The 22,570-nt window shown below is 39.8% G+C and overlaps 1 protein-coding gene across 2 annotated transcripts in view; it reads right to left on the bottom strand.

Moving 5' to 3' along the window:
* Positions 1–22,570, bottom strand: part of TAF2 (TATA-box binding protein associated factor 2) — a 103,484-nt gene that overhangs the window by 80,515 nt on the left and 399 nt on the right. For both annotated transcript variants that reach the window (XM_050802381.1, XM_050802382.1), the window contains exons 2-3: positions 21,790–21,844; positions 11,377–11,537 (exon numbers count right to left, since the gene is read on the bottom strand). In XM_050802381.1, coding sequence (XP_050658338.1) covers positions 11,377–11,537; positions 21,790–21,844 — 216 coding nt within the window. The remainder of the gene's footprint in view (positions 1–11,376; positions 11,538–21,789; positions 21,845–22,570) is intronic.

Raw genomic sequence — 22,570 nt, 5'->3', positions numbered from 1 at the left:
TGTAAAGAATACGTGAAGAATTGAATAAATAATTATTCCCTATCAATCTGGCAAAAAAATTGAATGGATTCAACAAGCTTTATAATTTGACAAAAATTAAGACGTCGAAAACAAATCAGGATGGGACTCAATTCCTCACAATGTAATAGCACCTACCTCCACCCATTACTGCATCACAATGTAAGCTTAATGAAGCAGAGAATTTTCAGCAGACTCACTGTTATATTCACTATGTCAGGAGAGACTACTACATAAATATTTGTTCCACAGTTATCTGACCTTATTTCCCATTTGATGAAAACAATACGATGAAGTCTTATGGAAATGTGAAAATGTTGTTCTCAACTGGTTTTTAAACTGTACCCCATAAAAGCAACTTATATGTGTATATATACACATATTACATTTCCTCGCTGAAATCAGTTAAAAAAAATACAAAAGAAATGAAAGACAGAAAAAAGATATGGAATGGGAAGGGCAAGAATACAAGATGAAATACACAAACACCATGAGCCACATCCTTATTGTACACCTTTGTGTCTGCCATCCTGTCATTAGGTGTAGCCACAAGGTGAAATTAGTGACATTCCCATAGCTTAATAATTTTTTCATCTAGTTAAAAGACAAGTTTGAGCTGGGCACGGGGGCTCACGCCTATAATCCCAGCACTTTGGGAGGCAGAGGTGGTGAGTCACCTGAGGCCAGGAGTTCGAGTCCAGCCCAGCCAATATGACAAAACCCTGTCTCTACTAAAAATACAAAAATTAGCCAGGCATGGTGGTGCATGCCTGTAATCCCAGTTACTCGGGAGGCTGAGGCACGAGACTCGCTGGAGCCCAGGAGGCAGAAGTTGCAGTGAGCTGAGACTGCACCACTCCACTCCAACCTGGGCAACAGAGTGAGACTCTGTCTCAAAAAAATTAAAAAATAAAAATAAAAAGACAAGTTCCAAATACTCTACGGAATAATCAAAGGAAAAATAAAATGGGAAAAGCCATTAAAGAAACATTAAGGCTATAGACTCTTAACTTGACAGAGGTCATTCCTTCTCCATCTTCATCCATCTCTCTACCAATTAGAAAGGATATAACATAACTATGGCTTTAACAACTATTCAAGGTAACAACTACAAAGCATAGAGTTCTGAAAGTGAAAAGACTTCTCAATATATTTTAATAATTTATTTCTGTTAAGTAAATATTGTTGACAATGAACACTGACATTCCAAAAATGTTCAGAGCATCTTCACCAGTAGATCCCATCTCAAGAAACCAGTTTCTTTGCTCATCCATAAGCAGCAACCCCTCCATCCATTAAAGTTGTATCATAAGATTGCAGCAATTCAGTCTTCCCTTCAGGCTCCACTTCTAATTCTAGTTTCATTGCTATTTCTACCACAACTGCAGTTACTTCCTTCTCTAAATCCCTCAAAGTCATCCATGAGGTTTGGAAGCTACTTCTTCCAAACATGTTGATGTTTTGATCTCCTCCCTAAATCATCAATGTCCTTAATGGCATCTAGAATGGTGAATCCTTTTCAGGGTTTCAACTGACTTTGTCCAGATGCCTCAGAGGAATCACTACCTATGGCAGCTATAGCCTTATGAAATGCATTTCTTAAATAATAAGACTTGAAAGTAGAAATTACTCCTTAATCTACAGGCTGCAGAATAGATGTTACGTTAGCACACATAAAAACAGTATTAATCTCCTAGTACATCTCCATCAGAGCTCTTGGGTAACCAGGTGTCTTGTCAATAAGCAGTACCATACTAAAAGGACTCTTGTTCTGACCAGAAATCTCAACAGTGGGCTTAAAATATTCAATTCAGTAAGCCATACTGTGAACACCTGTTGTCATCCAGGCTTTGTTGCTTCATTTACAGAGAACAGGCAGAATAGATTTAGCATCATTGTTAAGGGCTGCAGGATTTTTTGGAATGGTAAATGAGCATTGGCTTTAACTTAAAAGTCCCCAGCTGCATTAGCCCCTAATAAAAGAGTCAGCCTGTCCTTTGAAGCCAGGCACTGACTTCTTTTTAGCTGGGAAAGTTCTAGATAGCATCTTCTTCTAGTAGAAGGTTGTTTCATCTACATTGAAAATCTGTTGCTTAGTGTAGCAACCTTCATCAAAAACCTTAGCTAAATCTTCTAGATAACTTGCTGTAGCTTCTATATCAGCACTTGTTGCTTCACCTTGCACTTTCATGTTATGGACAAAGTTTCTTTTCTTAAACCTCATGAACCAGCCTCTCCTAGCTTCAAAATGTTCTTCTGCAGCTTCCTCACCTCTCAGCATTCACAGAACTGAAGAGAGTTAGGGTCTTGCTCTGGATTAGGCTTGGCCTTAAGGGATGGTGTGGCTGTTTGATCTTCTATCCAGATCTTTAAAACCTTCTCCACATCAGCAATAAGGCTGTTCCATTTTCTTATCATTTGTGTATTCATTGGAGCAGTACTTTTAATTTCCTTTAAGAACTTTTCCTTTGCAGTCACAACTTAGCTAACTGGCGCCAAGAGGCCCAGCTTTTGGCCTTCCTCCCTAAGCTTCACCATTTCTATAGCTTTTGGTTCAAGGTGAGAGATATGAGGCTCTTCCTTTCACTTGCATGTTCAGAGGCCATTGTAGGGTTATTAATTGACCTAATTTCAATATTGTGTGTCTCAGCAAATAGGGAGGCCCGAGGAGGGGGACAGAGACAGGGAACAGCTGGTCCACAGAGTAGTCAGAACACACACACAATGTTTATCATTTAAGTTTGCCATCTGATACGGATGCCATGTGTGGCATCCCCAAAACAATTACAATTGTAATATCAAAGATCTCTGATCACAGATTACCTTAACAGATATAATAATGAAAAAGTTTGAAATATTGCAAGAATTACAAAAATGTGACATGGAGACATGAAATGAGCATGTGTTGTTGGAAAAACGGCACTGATAAACTTTCTTGATGCAAGGTTATCACAAACCTTCAATTTGTGAAAAAACGGTATCTGCGAGGCACAATAGAGCAAAGCACAATAAAAGGAGGTACACCTGTGGGTTTTTTTAAAATTATCATACAAAAAAAAAACAAACCTTTTCTGGGGGTCTACAGTTGTATAAAATTCAACATATGTACAGATTCAGTTAACCACCAAAATCAGGATATAGAACAGTTCTGTCATCCCCAAAAAGTCCCTTATGCTATCCTTTTGTCAAATAAATGGAATCACATAGAATGCTACCTTTTGAGACTGGCTTGTGTCACTAGGTTTTTGAAATTCATCCAAGTTGTTACATATATTAATAATTTGATCCTTTTGCCATTGAGTGGTATTATATTGTAGAGACTGTAGCAGTTTGTTGATCCATTGACCAGCTGAAGGGCATTTAGGTTATTTTCCGCTTTGGAAGTATGAAATAAAACTGTTATGAACACTTGTGTACAGGTTTTTGTGTGAATATAAGCTTCATCTCTGTAGTACAAATACCTAACAGTGGGACTACTGAGTCATATGGTAAACACATTTAACTTTCTAAAAATCTACAAAACTCTCAGAAGAGTAGTACCATTCTGCATTGCTAGCAGCAAGATCTGAACGTGCCAGTTGCTCCAAATCCTTGTCAGCACTTAACGCACGCACCATCTAATTTAACGACTGTTTTATCTACAGAGTATAATTTATTTTCAATAAAATTTCAAAAACATAAAATTTGATGATTGTAAAACCTGTATTCCCCCCCAAGTTATCAGGGAAATGCAAAAATAAAATAACTATTATATAAAAAGAAAGCCAGATTTAAACATTACATATTAGAGTTATTAGTTTTTTTATGGGAAATTATTTTCATTTAATCTCCTCATTTCCTGAGAAAAGGTGAAGTGGTCCAAATAAAATGAGTTATTATAAATGGAATCAACTGGGAAGTCAGTCTCAAATAATCTGATGGTTTACATTTCAATATACAAATCAAATGTTTTCTTTCATAACTTCACAGAAGTCAAAAATTACAGTATAAAATTATAATGTGTTTTCAATCTTCAGAATAATAATGACTACAAAGTATTTAATATGTCCTTGCCCTATAACCCCTACCATCCCCACCTCTCAATCCTCCTTACAGGAATGCAACTTAAAGAGAAGAAACGCTATAGATATTGAAAAATTAGTAAATTAAGGGAATAGATATAATTTTCTCTAAGAATTTTAAATATCCATATTAAATTAATATAATCTGATAATCCTTTATCAAATAAAGAACATTTGCCTCTTAAAACTATAGGTGCAGATTTTATAAAACTTCAGTTTCAATTATTTGTAAACTTTCCCTCTATTTAAAAATTTTTTTATAGAAGTAAACTTTTATGGAAGTAAATCAGAAAGCTACATATACCCTAGCAAACAGCTCGATACATTTTCACAAACTGAAAAATGCAAGTAATAAGCCAAAACCACAATGAATAAGGATGACTCTAAAAATAAGCAAAACAAAATTTAACCTGGAACCGTGACATAAGGCTGCTGAGTGAAAAATCTACCTTACCAGGTTTTCCTATGAAAAAACCTAAGGGTTTCACTGCTTACAAGTTCAAATTTGATCCAACTACTAATGCAACTTTTTTTTTTTTTTTAAATTTAGAGAGTTTATGTGAGCCAAAGTGACAACAGCTGCTCAGAAGACTTACCCAAGTAACCTTGGATATGACCTCCATTTAAATTCTGTTGCATCCAAGTTTTTAAAGACAAAAAAGAGGGACAGGAAGTGGGTTGACACAAAACAGTCTGTCAGGGATTCTCACGGGTTTAAAGAAATAACATTGATTAGTGATTGGTTACACATTTTTAAGCTATACGGTCTGGGTTATAGTATCCTATGTGACACTGTTAGGTTAACTAACTACCTGGGCCATAACAAGAAGTTTCAAGGCATGAATAGATAGCTCAAGGCAGGAAGCAGAATGTGATTGCTGCCTCATTTTTTTTTTTTTTAATTTCAATAGCTTTTTGTGTACAAGTGGTTTTTGGTTACACAGATGAATTATACAAAGGAAAGTCTGAGATTTTAGTGTACCTGTTGCCCAACTAGTGTACATTGTACCCAATATGTCATTTTAAAAATCTCTCCCTCCTCCCTGCTTCTGAGTCTCCAATATCCAGATATATCACTCTGTATGTCTTCACATACCCATAGCTTAGTCTCGAATACTCTGATGGTTTAGATTTCAACATACAAATAAAAAATGAGAACATATGGTATTTGATTTTCCATTTCCGAGTTACTTCACTCAGAATAGTGGCCTCCAGTTCCAGCCATGTTGCTACAAAAGACATTTCATTACTTTTTTATGGCTGAGTAGTATCCCATGGGGGGTGTGTGTGTGTGTGTATGTATGTATATATGTGTGTATGTGTGTGTCTATATATGTGGTGTGTGTGTATGTATACACATGTGTATACACACCACATTTCCTTTATCCACTCATCAGTTAATGTGGACTTAGACTGGTTCCATATCTTTGCAATTGTGAATCGTGCTGCAATAAACATAGACATGTAGATGTCTTTTTTGACATAGGGACTTATTTTCCTTTGAATAGATAGCCAGTAGTGAGAACGCCAGATCAAATGGTAGATCTACTTGAACTCTCCGTACTGTTTTCCACACAGGTTGTACTCATTTACACTCTCACCAGCAGTGTATAAGCATTCCCTTTTCATCATATCCATGCCAACATCTATGGGTTTTTTTCTTTGTTTTTACTTTTTCATAATGGCCATTCTGGCTGGGATAAGGGGTATGTCATTGTGGTTTTAATTTGCATTTCCCTGATCATTAGTGATGTTGAGAATTTTTTTAATATGTGTTGGCTATTTGTATATCTTCTTTTAACAAAAGTCTATTCATGTTGCTTTAATGTGTTTTATCTGATATAAAAGAACAGCTACTCCTGCTTGATTTTGGTTTCTATTTGCATGGTATATGTTTTTCCACCCCTTTACCGTGAGTCTGCAAGAATCCTTGTGGGTGTTAGGTGTCTCTTGAGGACAGTGGATATTTGGTTTGTGATTTTTAATTCTAAAACAACTTTTAAAAGGCGAATGAGTTTCAAGCTACTAGAAATACTTTATCTAGATAAAGGACAAAATGGATCTACTGAAATGTATATACTGATCTAGTCCAAATAGGAAGAACCATATCTAGAGTTCAGGGATTACCACATTTAGGAAAACACAGTATCAAATCTGAGATTATCCAGAGAAGGACAAAAAGGATGGAAATAAATTGAGAAAGAGTTTCTAACATGAGGAATGGTTGAGAATAATCTCAATAATTCTGTAGCCTGAAGAAAAGAAAACTTAGGGGAAAGGTATTTATTTAGTTAGGATTAAGTTTGTGACTATTAAGACAAAACAAACTGTAGCTCAATGTAATAAAGAACTTTCCAGCATTTAGAAATAATGAAAGGGGTGCTTTAAAATATAATGAGGACCAGGCATGGTGGCTCACACCTGTAACTGCGGCACTTTGGGAGACCAAGGCAGAAGGACCACTTGAGGCCAGGAGTTCAAAACCAGTTTAGGCAACATAGTGAGACCATGCATCCAGTAAATAATAAAAAAAAAATTAATTAACCAAACGTGGTGGTGGGCACATATTGTCCCAGCTACTTGAGAAGCTAAGGCAGAGGATGGCTTGAGTGCAGGAGTTCAAGGCTGTAGTAAGCTATGATCGCACCACTGCATTCCAGCCTGGGTGACAGAGCAAGGCTCTGTCTTTAAAAATATAAAAATAAAAAAATTAAGAAAAATACATTATGAGCCCTGCCGAACTGGAAGTATTCAAGCAGAAAATGAAATATAGTAAGCCTTCATGTTGAATTTTAGACTAAATGAACTCTAATGTCCCTCCAACTCTAAGATAACTTAATTCTAATACTAATAAACCAACTGGCAGTGCATCATTGTAGCTGAGTTAAAATATTGATATTACTTAACCATAATCAATAAGGGAATTACCAATTTATATTACATGACATTAATGAAATAATGTTAAAGCTCCATGTAGAAGTCTGCATTAAAATATAGAATCTACAAAATATTAAAAAAACCAAACCCAGCAATTTAAAAAAAAAATTATAACTGGATAATTACTTCATTTATATACTAAAATAGGTAATTTCATTTCCGCTGCCACTCCTTGGTGGAAATTAAACTCATTTTTGACACTGAAAAGTTGGGACATTTCAAGTAAAATAAAAAGGGGCTTCTCGGCTGGACGTGGTGGCTCACGCCTGTAATCCCAGCACTTTGGGAGGCTGAGGCGGGCAGATCATGAGGTCAGGAGTTCGAGACCAGCCTGGCCAATGGGCTGAAACCCTGTCTCTACCAAAAATACAAAAACAAAAACAAAAAACAAACAAAAAATTAGCTGGGTGTGCTGGCGCGCACCCGTAGTACCAGCTACTAGGGAAGCTGAGGCAGGAGAATCGCTTGAATCCAGGAGGCGGAAGTTGCAGTGAGCCGAGATTGTGCCACTGCATTCCAGCCTGGACAACAGAATAAGACTCTGTCTTAAAAAACAAACAAACAAACAAAAAAAAGGTTGGGGGCTTCTCAAAGTGGAAAAGCCTGGCCAGATGCAGTGGCTCACGCCTGTAATCCCAGAACTTTGGGAAGCCAAGGCAAGCAGATCACAAGGTCACAAGTTCGAGATCAACCTGACCAACATGGTGAAACCCTGTCTCTACTAAAAATACAAAAATTAGCCAGGTGTGGTAGCACGTGCCTATAATCCCAGTTACTCAGGAGGGTGAGGCAGGAGAATCACTTGAACCTAGAGGCGAAGGTTGCAGTGAGCAGAGATAGCACCATCGCACTCCAGCTTGGACGATAGAGCGAGACTTGGTCTTAAATAAAAAAAGAAAAAGAAAAAGAAAAAGTGGCAAAGCCTATCTAGGAATAAAACAAAGAGGAAAAAGAGCTATCAGTCACGGTAGGTTAAAGTCTCCCTGACAAAGTCTACATTTAACTTTTTCTAAGAAAAGAGAAGTACAGCAAAAACAAAAACACTGAAGCGCTGTAGCTCCTGTGGAGACAATCTACAATCCATAAGATTCACACACAAAATATATGTAGGAAAATTTCAAGTGCTGAATTATTTTACTGAGAAACTGTAAAGCAAAAAGACAGCTGCTTATACATATTACATAACCAATATGTTTTTAAATTGTTAGTATACGTAATGTAACATGTCAGCTAACAGTTGGATAAAATAGATAGAAATGCCTTTCAGCCTCTTATTCAAATGTTTCTTTTCCTTACATTCCCCTACAGTTCAAAGGAGCTGAATCTCAACCATTGTAAACACACACTTTCAATCAAAAATAGGGAGGGCATGGCACCTTAACTTTAAAATAATAAAATGTGATTAAATAGTATAGTACATTACTTCTCTCAGTGTTAAGACATACTTGTATGTAAAATCGATGGTAAAATCAAATTTACTACTGAATTTGAAGTTTCACTTTTAATTTCAAAACTGCTATATTTAATTTCTGTTTTAGCTTTACTGGTTCATTAAAGAAGGAAAGTTATTTCAGAAATAAGTAACAGAAGCATCTAGGAGCATGCTAAAGGCCTTAGCTATCTGCCTTTCCCAAAGTTCTCTTTAAAAGTAACGTCTTTCACAGGTCTTTTTCACATCTAACTGCCAATAAACATAATATTTCTTCTGAATAATTGGTGTGTTTTTGTCATGTCTTATGAATCTTAAAAACCCTCTTTGCTATGGCAATCAGAAATATAAGACACAAATATGCAGTTTTCCTCTAGGAATTGTGCAGTAACTTAATAGTGAATATCCACCACCATCCTATACTTGCTTACCCTTCATGCTAATTTCATTAGCTACTTTCTAAAACTTATGTCTAATAAAACTCTAAAATCAATTTCTTTTTGAATAATTCAGAGGATAAACAGAAGCAAAAATACGAAAATCACCTCTCTTAAAGAGTAATAAAGATTCTAAAGCTAAGCAAAAAAGCAGGGATAGTCACGCATACTAGTCAATTCTTAGTCAAGCATTTACTAAGTGGCCATGGCCAACAGAGCTATGGTTCTAGTTGAATGAAAAATTTTAAATACATTCCATCTTTCCCAATTTCCTAGCCTAACCTTTGAAAAGATTCTCTTTTAGAACTTCCTCTTCATTCTTTAAATTATAAATATATACAGGTCTGTGGCGTGTTAGGAACCAGGCCACACAGCAGGAGGTGAGTAGCGGGTGAGCAAGCATTACCTTCTGAGCTCTGCCTCCTGTCGGATCACCAGCAGCACCAGATTCTCATAGGAGCCCAAACTCTATTGTGAACTGCACATGCAAGAGATATAGGTCACACGCTACTTATGAGAATCTAATGCCTGATGATCTCAGGTGGAAGTTTCATCCAAAATGCCCTCTGCCCCCTGGTCCGTGGAAAAACTGTCTTCCATGAAACCACTGACTTAGAACACTAAAAGTAATGAGGCATCTTCCATTATCGCTAGAGAAAAAATTTAGGGAATATCACTAGAGAAAAATTTTAGGGAAAATGTTTAGGGAATATCATCAAAATAAAAAGAGCAAAGTAAAGCTTGCTTCCTTAACGGACCAAGAGTCCTGTCATTACACTTAACAGATTATCTTGAGACCTGGGCAGCAACAACAAATTATTAGTAAAAAAGATGTAAAGACACTGTGTTTTGTGACCGACAAACAGGTACCTTGCCCTATTATCAAATGCAGAGTTCTAGGCTGGATAGGGTGGATATTTTGACCTTCCGGCAAGGTAATTGGTCCTCTATCTGCTCTTCATCAGGTGATCTTTCCATTTATTAGTGGTGTATACTAACCTCCTCAAAGGCAGAAGTTTTTGTTTTTGTTTTCTGGGGGAAAAGGGATGCAGATAATTTTGTAATAAGTCTTTTTATGTCAGTTCTACAAATGTGGCTTTAAAAGCAATGTAATTTCAACAACTCACCTTTGTGAAATGGAAAGTTACAGGAGTAAATCAGGGATTCCCTGAATTTTTCCAATCCCATTTGTGTATCTCCTCTCTAAATGTGAAAGATTTTAAACCAATGATTATTGGGACCATAAATACGTCTAAAAACAAGCCGCCCTTGTAAACCTTTGCAATTCCTTATGGCAGTGGTTCTCAAGTTTTGGTCTGTATCAGAATTACCTGGCAAGCTTGTTAAAACACAAACTGTAGGAGCCTATCCACAATTTCTGATTCAGGTCTAGGGTATTGTTTGAGAACTGGTCAGTCGAACAAGTTCCCAGTTGATGCTTGTCTGGGAATCACACTTTAAGAACTGCTGCCTTAAGGCATTATACATCTAGACTAGTTAAAACATCATCTCGACTAAAAAGTTTATGATAAAGTTTTGGCATCCTACCCCTAAACACAAGGAATCACAGAAATAACATAACCCAATGTTATCAAAGCTTTGAAAAAGTAAGTGTCCTCACATGTATTGATAGTATTTAAAGTTATGCTAATTAAATTAGCATAAATTTAAATACTAGGGCACAATCAGGTAAAATACTGAAAAGAGCCATTAGAAATGACAAGTAAAATAATCAAAGGGAAAAAATTTGTATGTGCCAAAACATTCACTCACCACTTACGACTGCAAAATGCCAAACAACTGGAGAATAATTATACAAACTATAGTACACTGAGCAAATGGAGTATTATTTAACCATAAAGATGACAAAAAATGAAGCACACAAACACACAGAAAATGGAAACAAACTATGAAATACAAAAAGTAGAACATAAAACTGATAACAGCAATACATATTTAATGATAAAAACTAGAAGTAGCCTCAACAGATGTAGTATTTATTTAAGGTGAAGAAATAAGCTACTTTAGACCTAATATAAGATAGTTTAAGGCAGTCAATTTCATTAGCTACTTTCTAAAACTTTTCAATAGAATATTTCACAGAATATTTTGAAGTAGCCTCTGGTCTACAGATTACAGTGACCATCTAACCCACTGAAAATTACTTTCAATATTTATGAAGTAAATAGTTAAGAAAAACAGTAAAAGTAAAAAAAAAAAAAAAAAAAAACTAAGAAAATCTACTTACAGTTCCCAGATAATACTTCCTTAGAGTTTTAACATGCAGAAGGGAAACTTAGTAACTACGTTGGGCACAGCTAGCAAAATCACTTGAACCAAATGTACAGAGTGGTAAAACAGATCAAAAAGACTGGGATTCAAAGCCTAATAACAATGTTAAAAAAAAAAAATACTTCGAGAAAAACTAATCCAATCATTAAAAACATTTTTTCAAAACTGTTAAAAATAATGACTTTTAAAGTGCATAACTTACTGTTTTGATTCACTGTGACAAACTTCCAAGGTTGGGTCATTATAAATAAAGGCAGCCTCTAAATCATTGATCCTTACTCGGTATATTCTACACTGTTTACTGTTCAACTTGATTCTATTCAAGTTTGCAACTGTGGGAAATACAGTCAGTTCCACAAATCCCTGCAAAGATAGAGAATAACAACTTCATTACAAAGACTGGTATGTTTTTTTTTACAGACTTATATATGTTTCAGAATATATTTTTTTTTTTACCACTTACATACAAAAAATTATCCGGGCGAGGTGGCAGGCGCCTGTAGTCCCAGTTACTCGGGAGGCTGAGGCAGGAGAATGGCGTAAACCCGGGAGGCGGAGCTTGCAGTGAGCTGAGATCCGGCCACTGCACTCCAGCCTGGGTGACAGAGCGAGACTCCGTCTCAAAAAAAAAAAAAAAAAAAAAAAAAGAAATCCTAGCTCTACCACTTAGTAACTGTATGATCTTGGGCTAGTGACTCCAGCTCACTGTGCCTCAGTTTCTTCATAAAAAATAATGACATTACTGGCCTATTAGTGTTATTATGACAACCGAACAGCCAGGCATGGGCTCACTCCTGTAATCCTAGCACTTTGGGAGGCTGAGGCAGGAGGATTGCTTGAGTCCAGGAGTTCAGAACCAGCCTGGTCAATATAGCAAGACCCTACCTCTACAAACTACTAAAAAATTAGCCAGGCATGGTGGCTGCAGTTCCAGCTACTGGGGAGGCTGAGGTAGAAGGATTGCTTGAGCCTGGGAGGTTGAGGCTGCAGCGAGTCGTGATTGCGACACGGGTGACAGAGCAGGATCATATCTCAAAAACAAAACAAAACAAAAACAAAGACAACTGAAAAACTTACTACATGGAAAACACTTAAAATTATAGCTGGCATCTAGTATATGCTTAATAAATGCTTTTGTTATTCTTTTCTGTTTATCCTTTGTGTTCATGCTCTACAGGTACACTATCCTCTATGCTTCTTCATTAATGTCTATGAAATTCCCCAACATTTGCTGAAGGCTCATACTCTTTTTTTTTCTTTTCAGAGACAAGGTCTTGTTCTGTCACCCAGGCTGGAGTGCGGTGTAGCAATCATGGCACACTACAGCCTCAACCTCCCAGGCTCAAGTGATCCTCTCACCTCAGCCTCCAGAATAGCTGGGGACTACAGGCATGCACTACTACTTCTGGTTAATTAAAAATTTTTTTCTCTAGAGATGGGTCTTATCATGTTGCCCAAGCCGGTCTGGAACTTCTGGCCTCAAGGACCCTCCTATCTCAGCCTCCCAGAGCACTGGGATTACAGGTATAAATACTGCACCTGGTCACATACTCTTCTTTTGTAACACACGTCTCCCATCACTCTAAGTGACTTGAATATAGATGTGTCTGATCCAACCAATAAAACTGCCTCAAAGTTCTCTGACCTCAATTCCTACAATCTTCACTTCCATCCAGGAAGAATCAAGATCACACTCTGAAAAGCACTTCATCACTGCTTAGAACTGCTCTGATGCTGACATGAACTCAAATGTCCACAATGCCTCTCCTCACCCTTCTCATTACTTCTCTACCAGTCCTCCTGTTCAACTGCCTGAAATCCTCCTGTCCTTGACTTCTTCCAGTTTCTCACCACAATCTTCTTGGCACTCCCTTCACCCTAAATCCTTAAATTCAACCACTCCTCTGCCAACTACCAATTATCTTGCCCCTCTGTTTCATGTATCCATCTTTCCCTTCTGTTTAAGAATGATATATCCAGCCGGGCGCGGTGGCTCAAGCCTCTAATCCCAGCACTTTGGGAGGCCGAGACGGGCGGATCACGAGGTCAGGAGATCAAGACCATCCTGGCTAACACGGTGAAACCCCGTCTCTACTAAAAAATACAAAAAACTAGCCGGGCGAGGTGGCAGGCGCCTGTAGTCCCAGCTACTTGGGAGGCTGAGGCAGGAGAATGGCGTAAACCCGGGAGGCGGAGCTTGCAGTGAGCTGAGATCCGGCCACTGTACTCCAGCCTGGGCGACAGAGCGAGACTCCGTCTCAAAAAAAAAAGAATGATACATCCAAAGGTCCTTCAGCACCCACTCCCCACAGTATCCTCAGAAATATCAGTTTGTCTCTCTCCTATAATTACAATCTTTCCTTTCTGTAGAATGTTTTTCCTATGCCTATAAATATGTTCAAGACTCAAGGTTTTAAAAGTCTTTAGATCTATGCTACCCTCAAATGAATGTTTTGCCATCTTTCTCTCGTACCTTCAAAAGAGAAATTCTTGAAAAAGTAGAATGTGTTCACTGTTCCAACTCTCTCTTCCATTCAGTACAATATGACTTACGCAGTCATCATTCCACTGAAGTTACCTGATATGGTCTGGCTGTGTCCCCACCCAAATCTCATCTTGAATTCTCATGTGTTGTGGGTGAGACATGGTGAGGGGTAACTGAATCATGAGGGTCAGTCTTTCCGTGCTGTTCTCGTAAAGTGAATAAATCTCATGAAATCTGACGGTTTGAAAAACGGGAATTTTTCTGCACAAGCTCTTTTTGCCTGCCGCCATCCATGTAAGAGATGACTTGCTCCTCCTTGCCTTCTGCCATGATTGTGAGGCTTCCCCAGCCACGTGGAACTGTAAGATCTCCATTAAACCTATTTCCTTTGTAAACTGCCCAGTCTCAGGTACGTCTTTACCAGCAGCATGAAGATGAACCAATACAGTAAACTGCTACCAGTAGAGTGGGGTGCTGCTAAAAAGTTACCTGAAAATGTGGAAGCAACTTTGGAACTGGGTAACAGGCAGAGGCTGGAACAGTTTGGAGGGCTCAGAAGAAGACAAGAAAATACGGGAAAGTTTGGAACTTCCTAGAGACTTGTTGAATGGCTTTGACCAAAATGCTGATAGTGATATGGACAATAAGGTCCAGGCTGAGGTGGTCTCAGATGGAGATGAGGAACTTGTTGGGAACTAAAGCAAAGGTGACTCTTGTTATTTTTAGCATAGAGACTGGCAATATTTTGCCCTGCCCTAGAGATCTGTGGAACTTTGAACTTGCGAAAGATGATTTAGGGTATCTGGTAGAAGAAATGTCTAAGCAGCAAAGCATTCAAGAGGTGACTTGGGTACTGTTAAAGGCATTCCATTTTATAATGAAAGTACAGCATAAAAGTGTGGAAAATTTCCAGTCTGACAATGATAGAAAAGAAAATCCCGACTGGGGATGGTGGCTCACACCTGTAATCCCAGGACATTTGGAGGCCAAGGCAGGTGGATCACGAGGTCAGGAGCTCAAGACCAGCCTGGCCAAGATGATGAAACCCCATCTCTACTAAAAACACAAAAAAATTAGCTTGGCATGGTGGTGGGCGCCTGTAATCCCAGCTACTCAGGAGGCTGAGATAGAGAATTGCTTGAACCCGGGAGGCGGAGGTTGCAGCGAGCTGAGATCGAGCCACTGCACTCCAGCCTGGGGAACAAAGCGAGACTCCGTCTCAAAAAAAAAAAAAAAAAAAAAAAAAGAAAATCCCATTTTCTGAGGAGAAATCCAAGCCGGCTATAGAAATTTGCATAAGTAATTGGGAGCTAAATGTTAATCCCCAAGAAAATGAGGAAAATGATGTCTCCAGGGCACATCAGAGGTCTTCACACAGCCCCTCCCATCATAGACCGGGAGGCCTAGGAGGAAAAAGTGGTTTTGTGGGCCAGGCCCGGGGTCCCCACGCTGTGTGCAGCCTAGGGACTTGGTGCCCTGCATCCTAGCCACTCCAGTCAGGGCTGAAAGGGGCCAACTTAGAGCTTGAGCCGTAGGTTCAGAGGGTACAAGCCTCAAGTCTTGGCAGCTTCCATGTAGTGGTGAGCCTGTGAGTACACAAAAGTCAAGAATTGAGGTTTGGGAACCTCCATCTAGATTTCAGAAGATGTATGGAAACGCCTGGATGCCCAGGCAGAAATTTGCTGCAGGGGAAGGATCCTCACGGAGAACCTCTCCTAGGCCAGTGCAGAAGAGATATGTGGTGTCAGAGCCCCCACAGGGTCCCTACTGAGGCACCGCCTAGTGGAGCTGTGAGAAGACGGCCACCATCCTCCAGACCCCAGAATGGTCCGCTGACAACATGCACCGTGCACCTGGAAAACCTGCAGACACTCAATGACATCCAGTCACGGGAGCGGGAGGCTGCAACCTGCAAAGTCACAGGGGCAGAGCTGCCCAAAACTATGGGAACCTACCTCTTACATCAGCATGACCTGGATGTGACATAGAGTCAACGGAGATCATTTTGGAGCTTTAAGATTTGACTGCCCTGCTCGATCTCAGACTTGCATGGGGCCTGTAGCCCCCTTGTTTTGGCTAATTTCTGCCATTTGGAATGGCTGTAGTCACCCATTGCCTGTACTCTCATTGTATCTAGGAAGTAACTAACTTGCTTTTGATTTTACAGGGTCATAGGCAGAAGGGACTTGCCTTGTCTCGGATAAGACTTTGGACTGTGGACTTTTGAGTTAATGCTAAAATGAGTTAAGATTTGGGGGGACTTTGGGAAGGAATGATTGGTTTTGAAATGTGAGGACGTAAGAACTGGGAGGGGCCAGGGGCACAATGATACAATTTGGCTGTGTCCCCACCCAAATCTCATCTTGAATTTCCATGTGTTGTGGGAGGGACCCAGTGGGAGGTAACTGAATCATGGGGGCAAGTCTTTCCTGCGCTGTTCTCATGATCATAAGTCTCACGAGATCTGATGGTTTGTTTGTTTGTTGTTGAGATAAAGTCTCGCTCTGTCACCCAGGCTGGAGTGCAATGGCACAATCTTGGCTCACTGCAACCTCCATCTCCCAGGTTCAAGAGATTCTCCGGTCTCAGCCTCCCAAGCAGCTGGGATTACAGGCACCCACCATCAGGCCCGGCTAATTTTTGTATTTTTGTAGAGATGGGGTTTCACCACGTTGGCCAAGCTGGTCTTGAACTCCTGACCTCAGGGGATCCGCCCATCTCGGCCTCCCAAAGCACTGCGATTACAGGCGTGAGCCACTGCGCCTGGCAATCTGATGGTTTTAAAAACAGGAGTTTTTCCAAATACCACACGTTCTCACTCATAAGTGGGAATTGAATAACGAGAACACATGGACACAGGGAGGGGAACATCAAACACCAGGGCCTGTTGGGGGGTGGGTGACTAGGGGAGGGATAACATTAGAAAAAATACCTAATGTAGGTGACAAGTTTATGGGTGCAGCTAATTACCAGGGCACGTGTATACCTATGTAGCAAAACTGCACGATCTGCACATGTAACCCAGAACTTAAAGTATAATTAAAAAACAAACAAAAAGCAACAACAACAAAAAAAAAAAACCGGGAGTTTTTCTGCACAAGCTCTCTTTTTGCCTGCTGCCATCCATGTAAGAGGTGGCTTGCTACTCCTTGCGTTCTGCCATGATTGTGAGGCGTCCCCAGCCACATGGAACTATGAGTTCTCCACTAAACTGCTTTCCTTTGTAAATTGCCCAGTTTCAGGTATGTCTTTATTAGCAGCATGAACATGGACTAATACATTACCCTTGCTGTGGTCACTAATGACCAAGAATTACTTTCAGTTTTCAAGTTTATATTTACTGTTTACATTTAAAATTAATAACCATTTCTTTTTTTTTTTTTTTTTTTTTTTTTGAGATGGAGCTTCACTCTTGTTGCCCAGGCTGGAGTGCAGTGGTGCAATTTCGGCTCACTGGAACCTCTACCTCCTGGGTTCAAGCGACTCTCCTGCCTCAGCCTCCCAAGTAGCTGGGATTACAGGCGTCTGCCACCACACACAGCTAATTTTTTTGTATTCTTAGTAGAGGCGGGGTTTCACCATGTTGGCCAGTCTGGTTTCAAACTCCTCACCTCATGATCCACCGGCCTCGGCCTCCCAAAGTGCTGGGATTACAGGTATGAGCCACCACGCCCAGCCTCCTCCTTCTTAAAATATGTTTTTCAGCCAGGTGCAGTGGCTCACACCTGTAATCCCAGCACTTTGGAAAGCCGAAGTAGGGTGGATCGCTTGAGCCCAGGAGTTTGAGACCAGCCTAAGCAAAATGGCAAAACTCCATCTCTACAAAAAATACAAAAATTAGCCAGGCTGGTGGTATGTGCCTGTGGTCCCAGCTAGTCAGGAGGCTGAGGTAGGATAAGCACCTGAGGCCAGGGAGGTTGAGGCTGCAGTGAGATCCTGTCTCAAAAAAAAGGTTTTCGCTGGTTTCTACAGGCCAAGTGTCAGTTTTCTCAAATATCATATTCTTCAGATATTTCTCCCTGATGCTCACTTCCTGCTAGATACTCTAAGTGAGCTTTTCCACACCCTTTATGAACAATTGTATATCAAAGGCTCCCAAATCTCTCTCACCATCCTTTATCTGCACAGACATGTAGCCAACTACCCACTATTCATCTCAATAACCCCACAGTGCATGAAATGTAACATTTTCTAATCTGACCTATGAATCTTTCCTCTCAAACCTGCTGCCCTTCCCTTCCATACACAGAGTAACCATTTGTTTAAACTTATGCATTTTATCTTGTACTCTATCACACAGAAGTAGATGGCATGATCAATTGCTGAAGGCTCAGTTACAGCAACAACTGAGAAACCTCCCACAGGATGCTGCCTTAAATTAGTGGACAATATATAGGATTATCTCTCCTAGCCAAAACAGAACTGAGAACCAAAGGTTGAAAGTTGGAGTGACTACTCTCACTATTACACCAAAAAGGTCATGGAAGGAATTTTCTTGGTTTTTTTTGGGACAGAGTTTTGTCTTGTTGCCCAGGCTGGAGTGCAATGGCACAATCTTGGCTCACTGCAACCTCTGCCTCCCGTATTCAAGTGATTCTCCTGCCTCAGCCTCCCAAGTAGCTGGGATTACAGGTGCCTGCCACCATGCTCAGCTAATTTTATTTTTAGTGGAGATAGGGTTTCATTATGTTGGCCAGGCTGGTCTCAAACTCCTGACCTCGTGATGTGCCCGCGTCGGCCTCCCAAAGTGCTAGGATTACAAGCATGAGCCACTGCGTCTGGCCAATTTTTGTAATTTTAGTAGAGATGGGGTTTCACCATGTTGGTCAGACTGGTCTCGAACTCCTGACCTCAGGTGATCCACCCACCTCAGTCTCCCAAAGTGCTGGGATTACAGGTGTGAGCCACCGTGCCCAGCCATGGAAGGAATTTTTGCCTCCTGTCTCTGACCCTGGGTTCAGTGTGTTGAGAGGTCCTAGTGCCCAAGTGAAGAATGCATCCAGGAGGGCATATACTCATGATTCCATTCCATTGGAAGTTGAGGTTACCTCTTGACCACCTTGAGCTCCTCATCCCAAAGAACCAAAAAGCAGCAAAAGGGGTCCTCTTCTGGCTGGAATGAATCATTTCAACTACCAAAGAGAAAATTAAAGCTTTGCTATACAATACCGACAAGAATCACATCTGAAATCTAGGGGATTTCCTGAGATGCCTCTCAGATCCCCCCTAACAGTCCTAGGCAACAGAAACTGCAACAACCCAATAAAGACATGAACAGCACTGAACGTCCTAAAGAAACAAGGGTCTAGGTCATCCCAATAGAAATGTCAGCAGAAGGAAAAGGAAACACCAAAGGAGTGGAGAAATAAAGCAGTGTATATCAGCTTCCCCTAACAGTCCTAGGCAACAGAAACTGCAACAACCCAATAAAGACATGAACAGCACTGAACGTCCTAAAGAAACAAGGGTCTAGGTCATCCCAATAGAAATGTCAGCAGAAGGAAAAGGAAACACCAAAGGAGTGGAGAAATAAAGCAGTGTATATCAGCTTCGGCCATGCTACCAGCTAAGGGAAGCAGGGACTGTTACAATTTAGTTTTATACTATTTCTTTCAACCACTTTTCTTTCCACTATCTTGCATAAAAGACGCTAGAGGTGACTAATATTTTAGGTGGGAACAGGGCTGAACTGTCATCTCTCACACTAACAGAATAGCTCAGGGGTTAGCAAACTCTCTCTTAAAGGGCCAGATAGAAATATTTTAGGCTTTGTGGGTCACACAGTCTGTCTCAGCTACTCACCTCTGCCAGTGTAGCTCCAAAACCTCCATAGTCAATATATAACTAAATGGGGATGGCTGTGTTCAGGTAACAGTTCACTTAAAAAATAAGTAGTCAGCCATTGCCAACTCTTTCAGTGGCTCATAGAACTTTGTAAGTTCCCCATGTTAGGAGCATTAGCTTTTCATCTCAATCAAAGACAATAGTGGATGTGTTGGGGTTAAAAAGATAGACTCTTCTGATTATTCTCCTTTTGCCCCTCCTGATCTGCTCTCTACGCTACTCAATACCCTAGGAGTTTCATTAACTGGGCTCTACCCTTCTAGATGGGTTGGTCCAACAGTTTCCACAGAAAGGAAACTGGAAAGCAGAAGGAAAGCAAGTTTATATTAATTACCCCAGATTCCTTTCTGCCAGGCTGCAGGTAAGCAGTAGCTTCATTCTTCTATTAAAAGACACAGTTCCTACAAGGTAACTCTTTCCATGGCTACAGTAGGTTCTAGTAACTTCCCCTTCCCTTTGTTGTTTCAGGCCTGGAAGTGGCAACTGTTCCTCACTGTTAATAGCTCAGAGGGTTCCTCCACCTCATGTTGGTTTCTGTTAACTCTGTTCTAAATAGTCCATTCATTTCCCTCAATTAGCACATATATATATATATATATATGCCATTTACTTCCTGCCAAGATCCTAACCCACACAACATCCAACCAAAGTTTCCAGTGGGAAACTTAAGTCATCCACAACCCCTTTATAGCAGTCCTGAAAAAGTCATGTGCAACTTCTGTCTATTGATTCCTGTGGGACAACACAGGTGGAAGGGGGAATGACAGATGTAAAGAAAGTGCATCGAACTCTTATCATTTGCCAACTTTATGCCCTTAAGAAAGTTACTTAACCTCCATTCTTTTAGCTGCCTCAATTATGCCTTAATCCTAATATGAGGATTAAAATATTATCTACCTCATAAGGTAATTATGAAGATTGAGTTAATACACATAAACCTTAGAAGATACCTTACATATATTAATGGCTAAATATATGTTCACTAATTCAATCATGTCAACTCTATTTCAATTCCATTTTCACAAAGGCTATCTTCATTTAGGACTTCACCATTTCTCCCCTAGATTACTGCAGTAACCTCTGAACGAGACTCCCTAATTCCCTTGTGTTTCCTACCCAATTCATACAACATAATACAACTCAAGTATCCTACTATAAGATACAAGGTACATAACTTAGAGAAGACTGCATGAGAAATTCCATAAATGAGGAGACTAGATTTAATAAACCTTTTAGGAATATTACAAATCTAAGATTCTATGACTCTTATGAAAAGTGACATTTTTCTATCTATTCAGCTTATCCTAAGTAAACATGTCCATACATGGGTAACAAATCTGACAGAGAAGTTGATACCATCACTCAAGGAAAACCAGCTCTCATTAACATTTTAGTCTATGTAATAAAGGTAGCCCTAAGAAAGTAAATTAAATAAATACTTGAGTTTTCAGCCAGGTGCAGTGGTTCATGCCTGTAATCCCAGCATTTTGGGAGGCAGAGGCAGGTGAATCACTTAAGGTCAGGAGTTCGAGACCAGCCTGGCCAACACGGAGAAACTCTGACTCCACTAAAAATAAAAAAATAAGTCGGGCGTGGTCGTGCACACCTGTAATTCAAGCTACTTGGGAGGTTGAGGTAGGAGAACTACTTGAACCCAGGAGGTGGAGGTTGCAGTAAGCCAAGATCACAGCACTGCACTCCAGCCTGGGTGACAGAGCGAGACTCTGTCTCAAACAAACAAACAAACAAAAAACTTGAGTGTTCAAGCTTTTTCCTAAAATTGATTATATCAGCAATTCATACATCTAAATTGTGTTGGGGGGTGGGGGGAGGTAGAGGGTTTCTAGATCTCAAATTCTCTGTCTAAAACTTCATTACAAAGCAACATCACCTAGTCAAGAAGCAAAAGTAGCCTCTTAGAAGCCAAGTCAGTGAGTGTATTAATCTTAATCTTTTTCATAGAAGAAATGTCGCTATGGTCTTATACTTGTTTCATGCACAATTATAAAATGCTTGGCTATACAGGCTTTCACACTATATACCAGATAAAGAGTAATAAAATTTTAATTAGGAAATTGAAAAAAAAGGAAAGGGAGAATTTGGGAGGCGATAGGTATTAGTAGAAGGACCATGGAACTTGTAATCATACAAACCCTAATTTTAATTCTTACCTATTCTCGAAACAATTATCTGGAAGACTATAAACTTTCTAAGTACTGTGAGGGGTGGATTGTTACTCTTTATAGTGGACTTGTTACTGTTTATAATTGTTGAGAATAAACTTACCACAACAGATTTTCTCTGGAAATTTATGTTGTTGATGCAGACGACCTGATGGGTTGTATATTAATAAATATAAAAAGAAAATAAGGAAGAAATAATTTTTCTTATTAAAGTATAATTATATCCAAGTATAAATTAGGACTATGTTCTAAGTAATTCAAACTTGCATGTCAATATTTCATTTTAAAACTCTACAAATCGGGGCCTGGTGCGGTGGCTCACACGCCTGTAATCCCAGCACTTTGGGAGGCCGAGGCAAGCAGATCACGAGGTCAGGAGTTCGAGCCCAGCCTGGCCAACAGAGTGAAACCCAGTCTCTACTGAAAATACAAAAGTCAGCCGGGCATCGTGGCACATGCCTGTAATCCCGGCTACTCAGGAGGCTGAGCTAGTAGAAAAGCTTGAGCCCGGCAGGTGGTGGCTGCAGTGAGCCGAGATCGCGTCGCTGCACTCCAGCCTGGGCGACAGAGAGAGACTCCATCTAAAAAAATAAAAAATTAAAAAAAAAAAAAAAAACCTCTACCAATTGGGATGATTTTTACAAATCTAGCTACAGTCACGAAAACAGATTTTACAGAAATACAATCTAGTACTTAGAAAAAAACTTAAGTGACCTGCAACGGGAATTAAATTTGCTGAATAACACTGTCATTCAAAACATTTTTACCTTACAAACACCATTTCCATCCAACTAGTAAATTCTAGTTTCCCGGGCCCACCAAGTCAATTTCAAGCAATCACAAAATGTAATTAATGGCAACAAAACCAAAAGGAAGGAAGGGAA

Source organism: Macaca thibetana, chromosome 8 (genome assembly GCF_024542745.1).
Source record: "Macaca thibetana thibetana isolate TM-01 chromosome 8, ASM2454274v1, whole genome shotgun sequence".
Taxonomy (NCBI): domain Eukaryota; kingdom Metazoa; phylum Chordata; class Mammalia; order Primates; family Cercopithecidae; genus Macaca; species Macaca thibetana.
The sequence above is the reverse complement of the archived record's forward strand: the minus strand, read 5'-3'. Positions and strand labels throughout refer to the sequence as shown.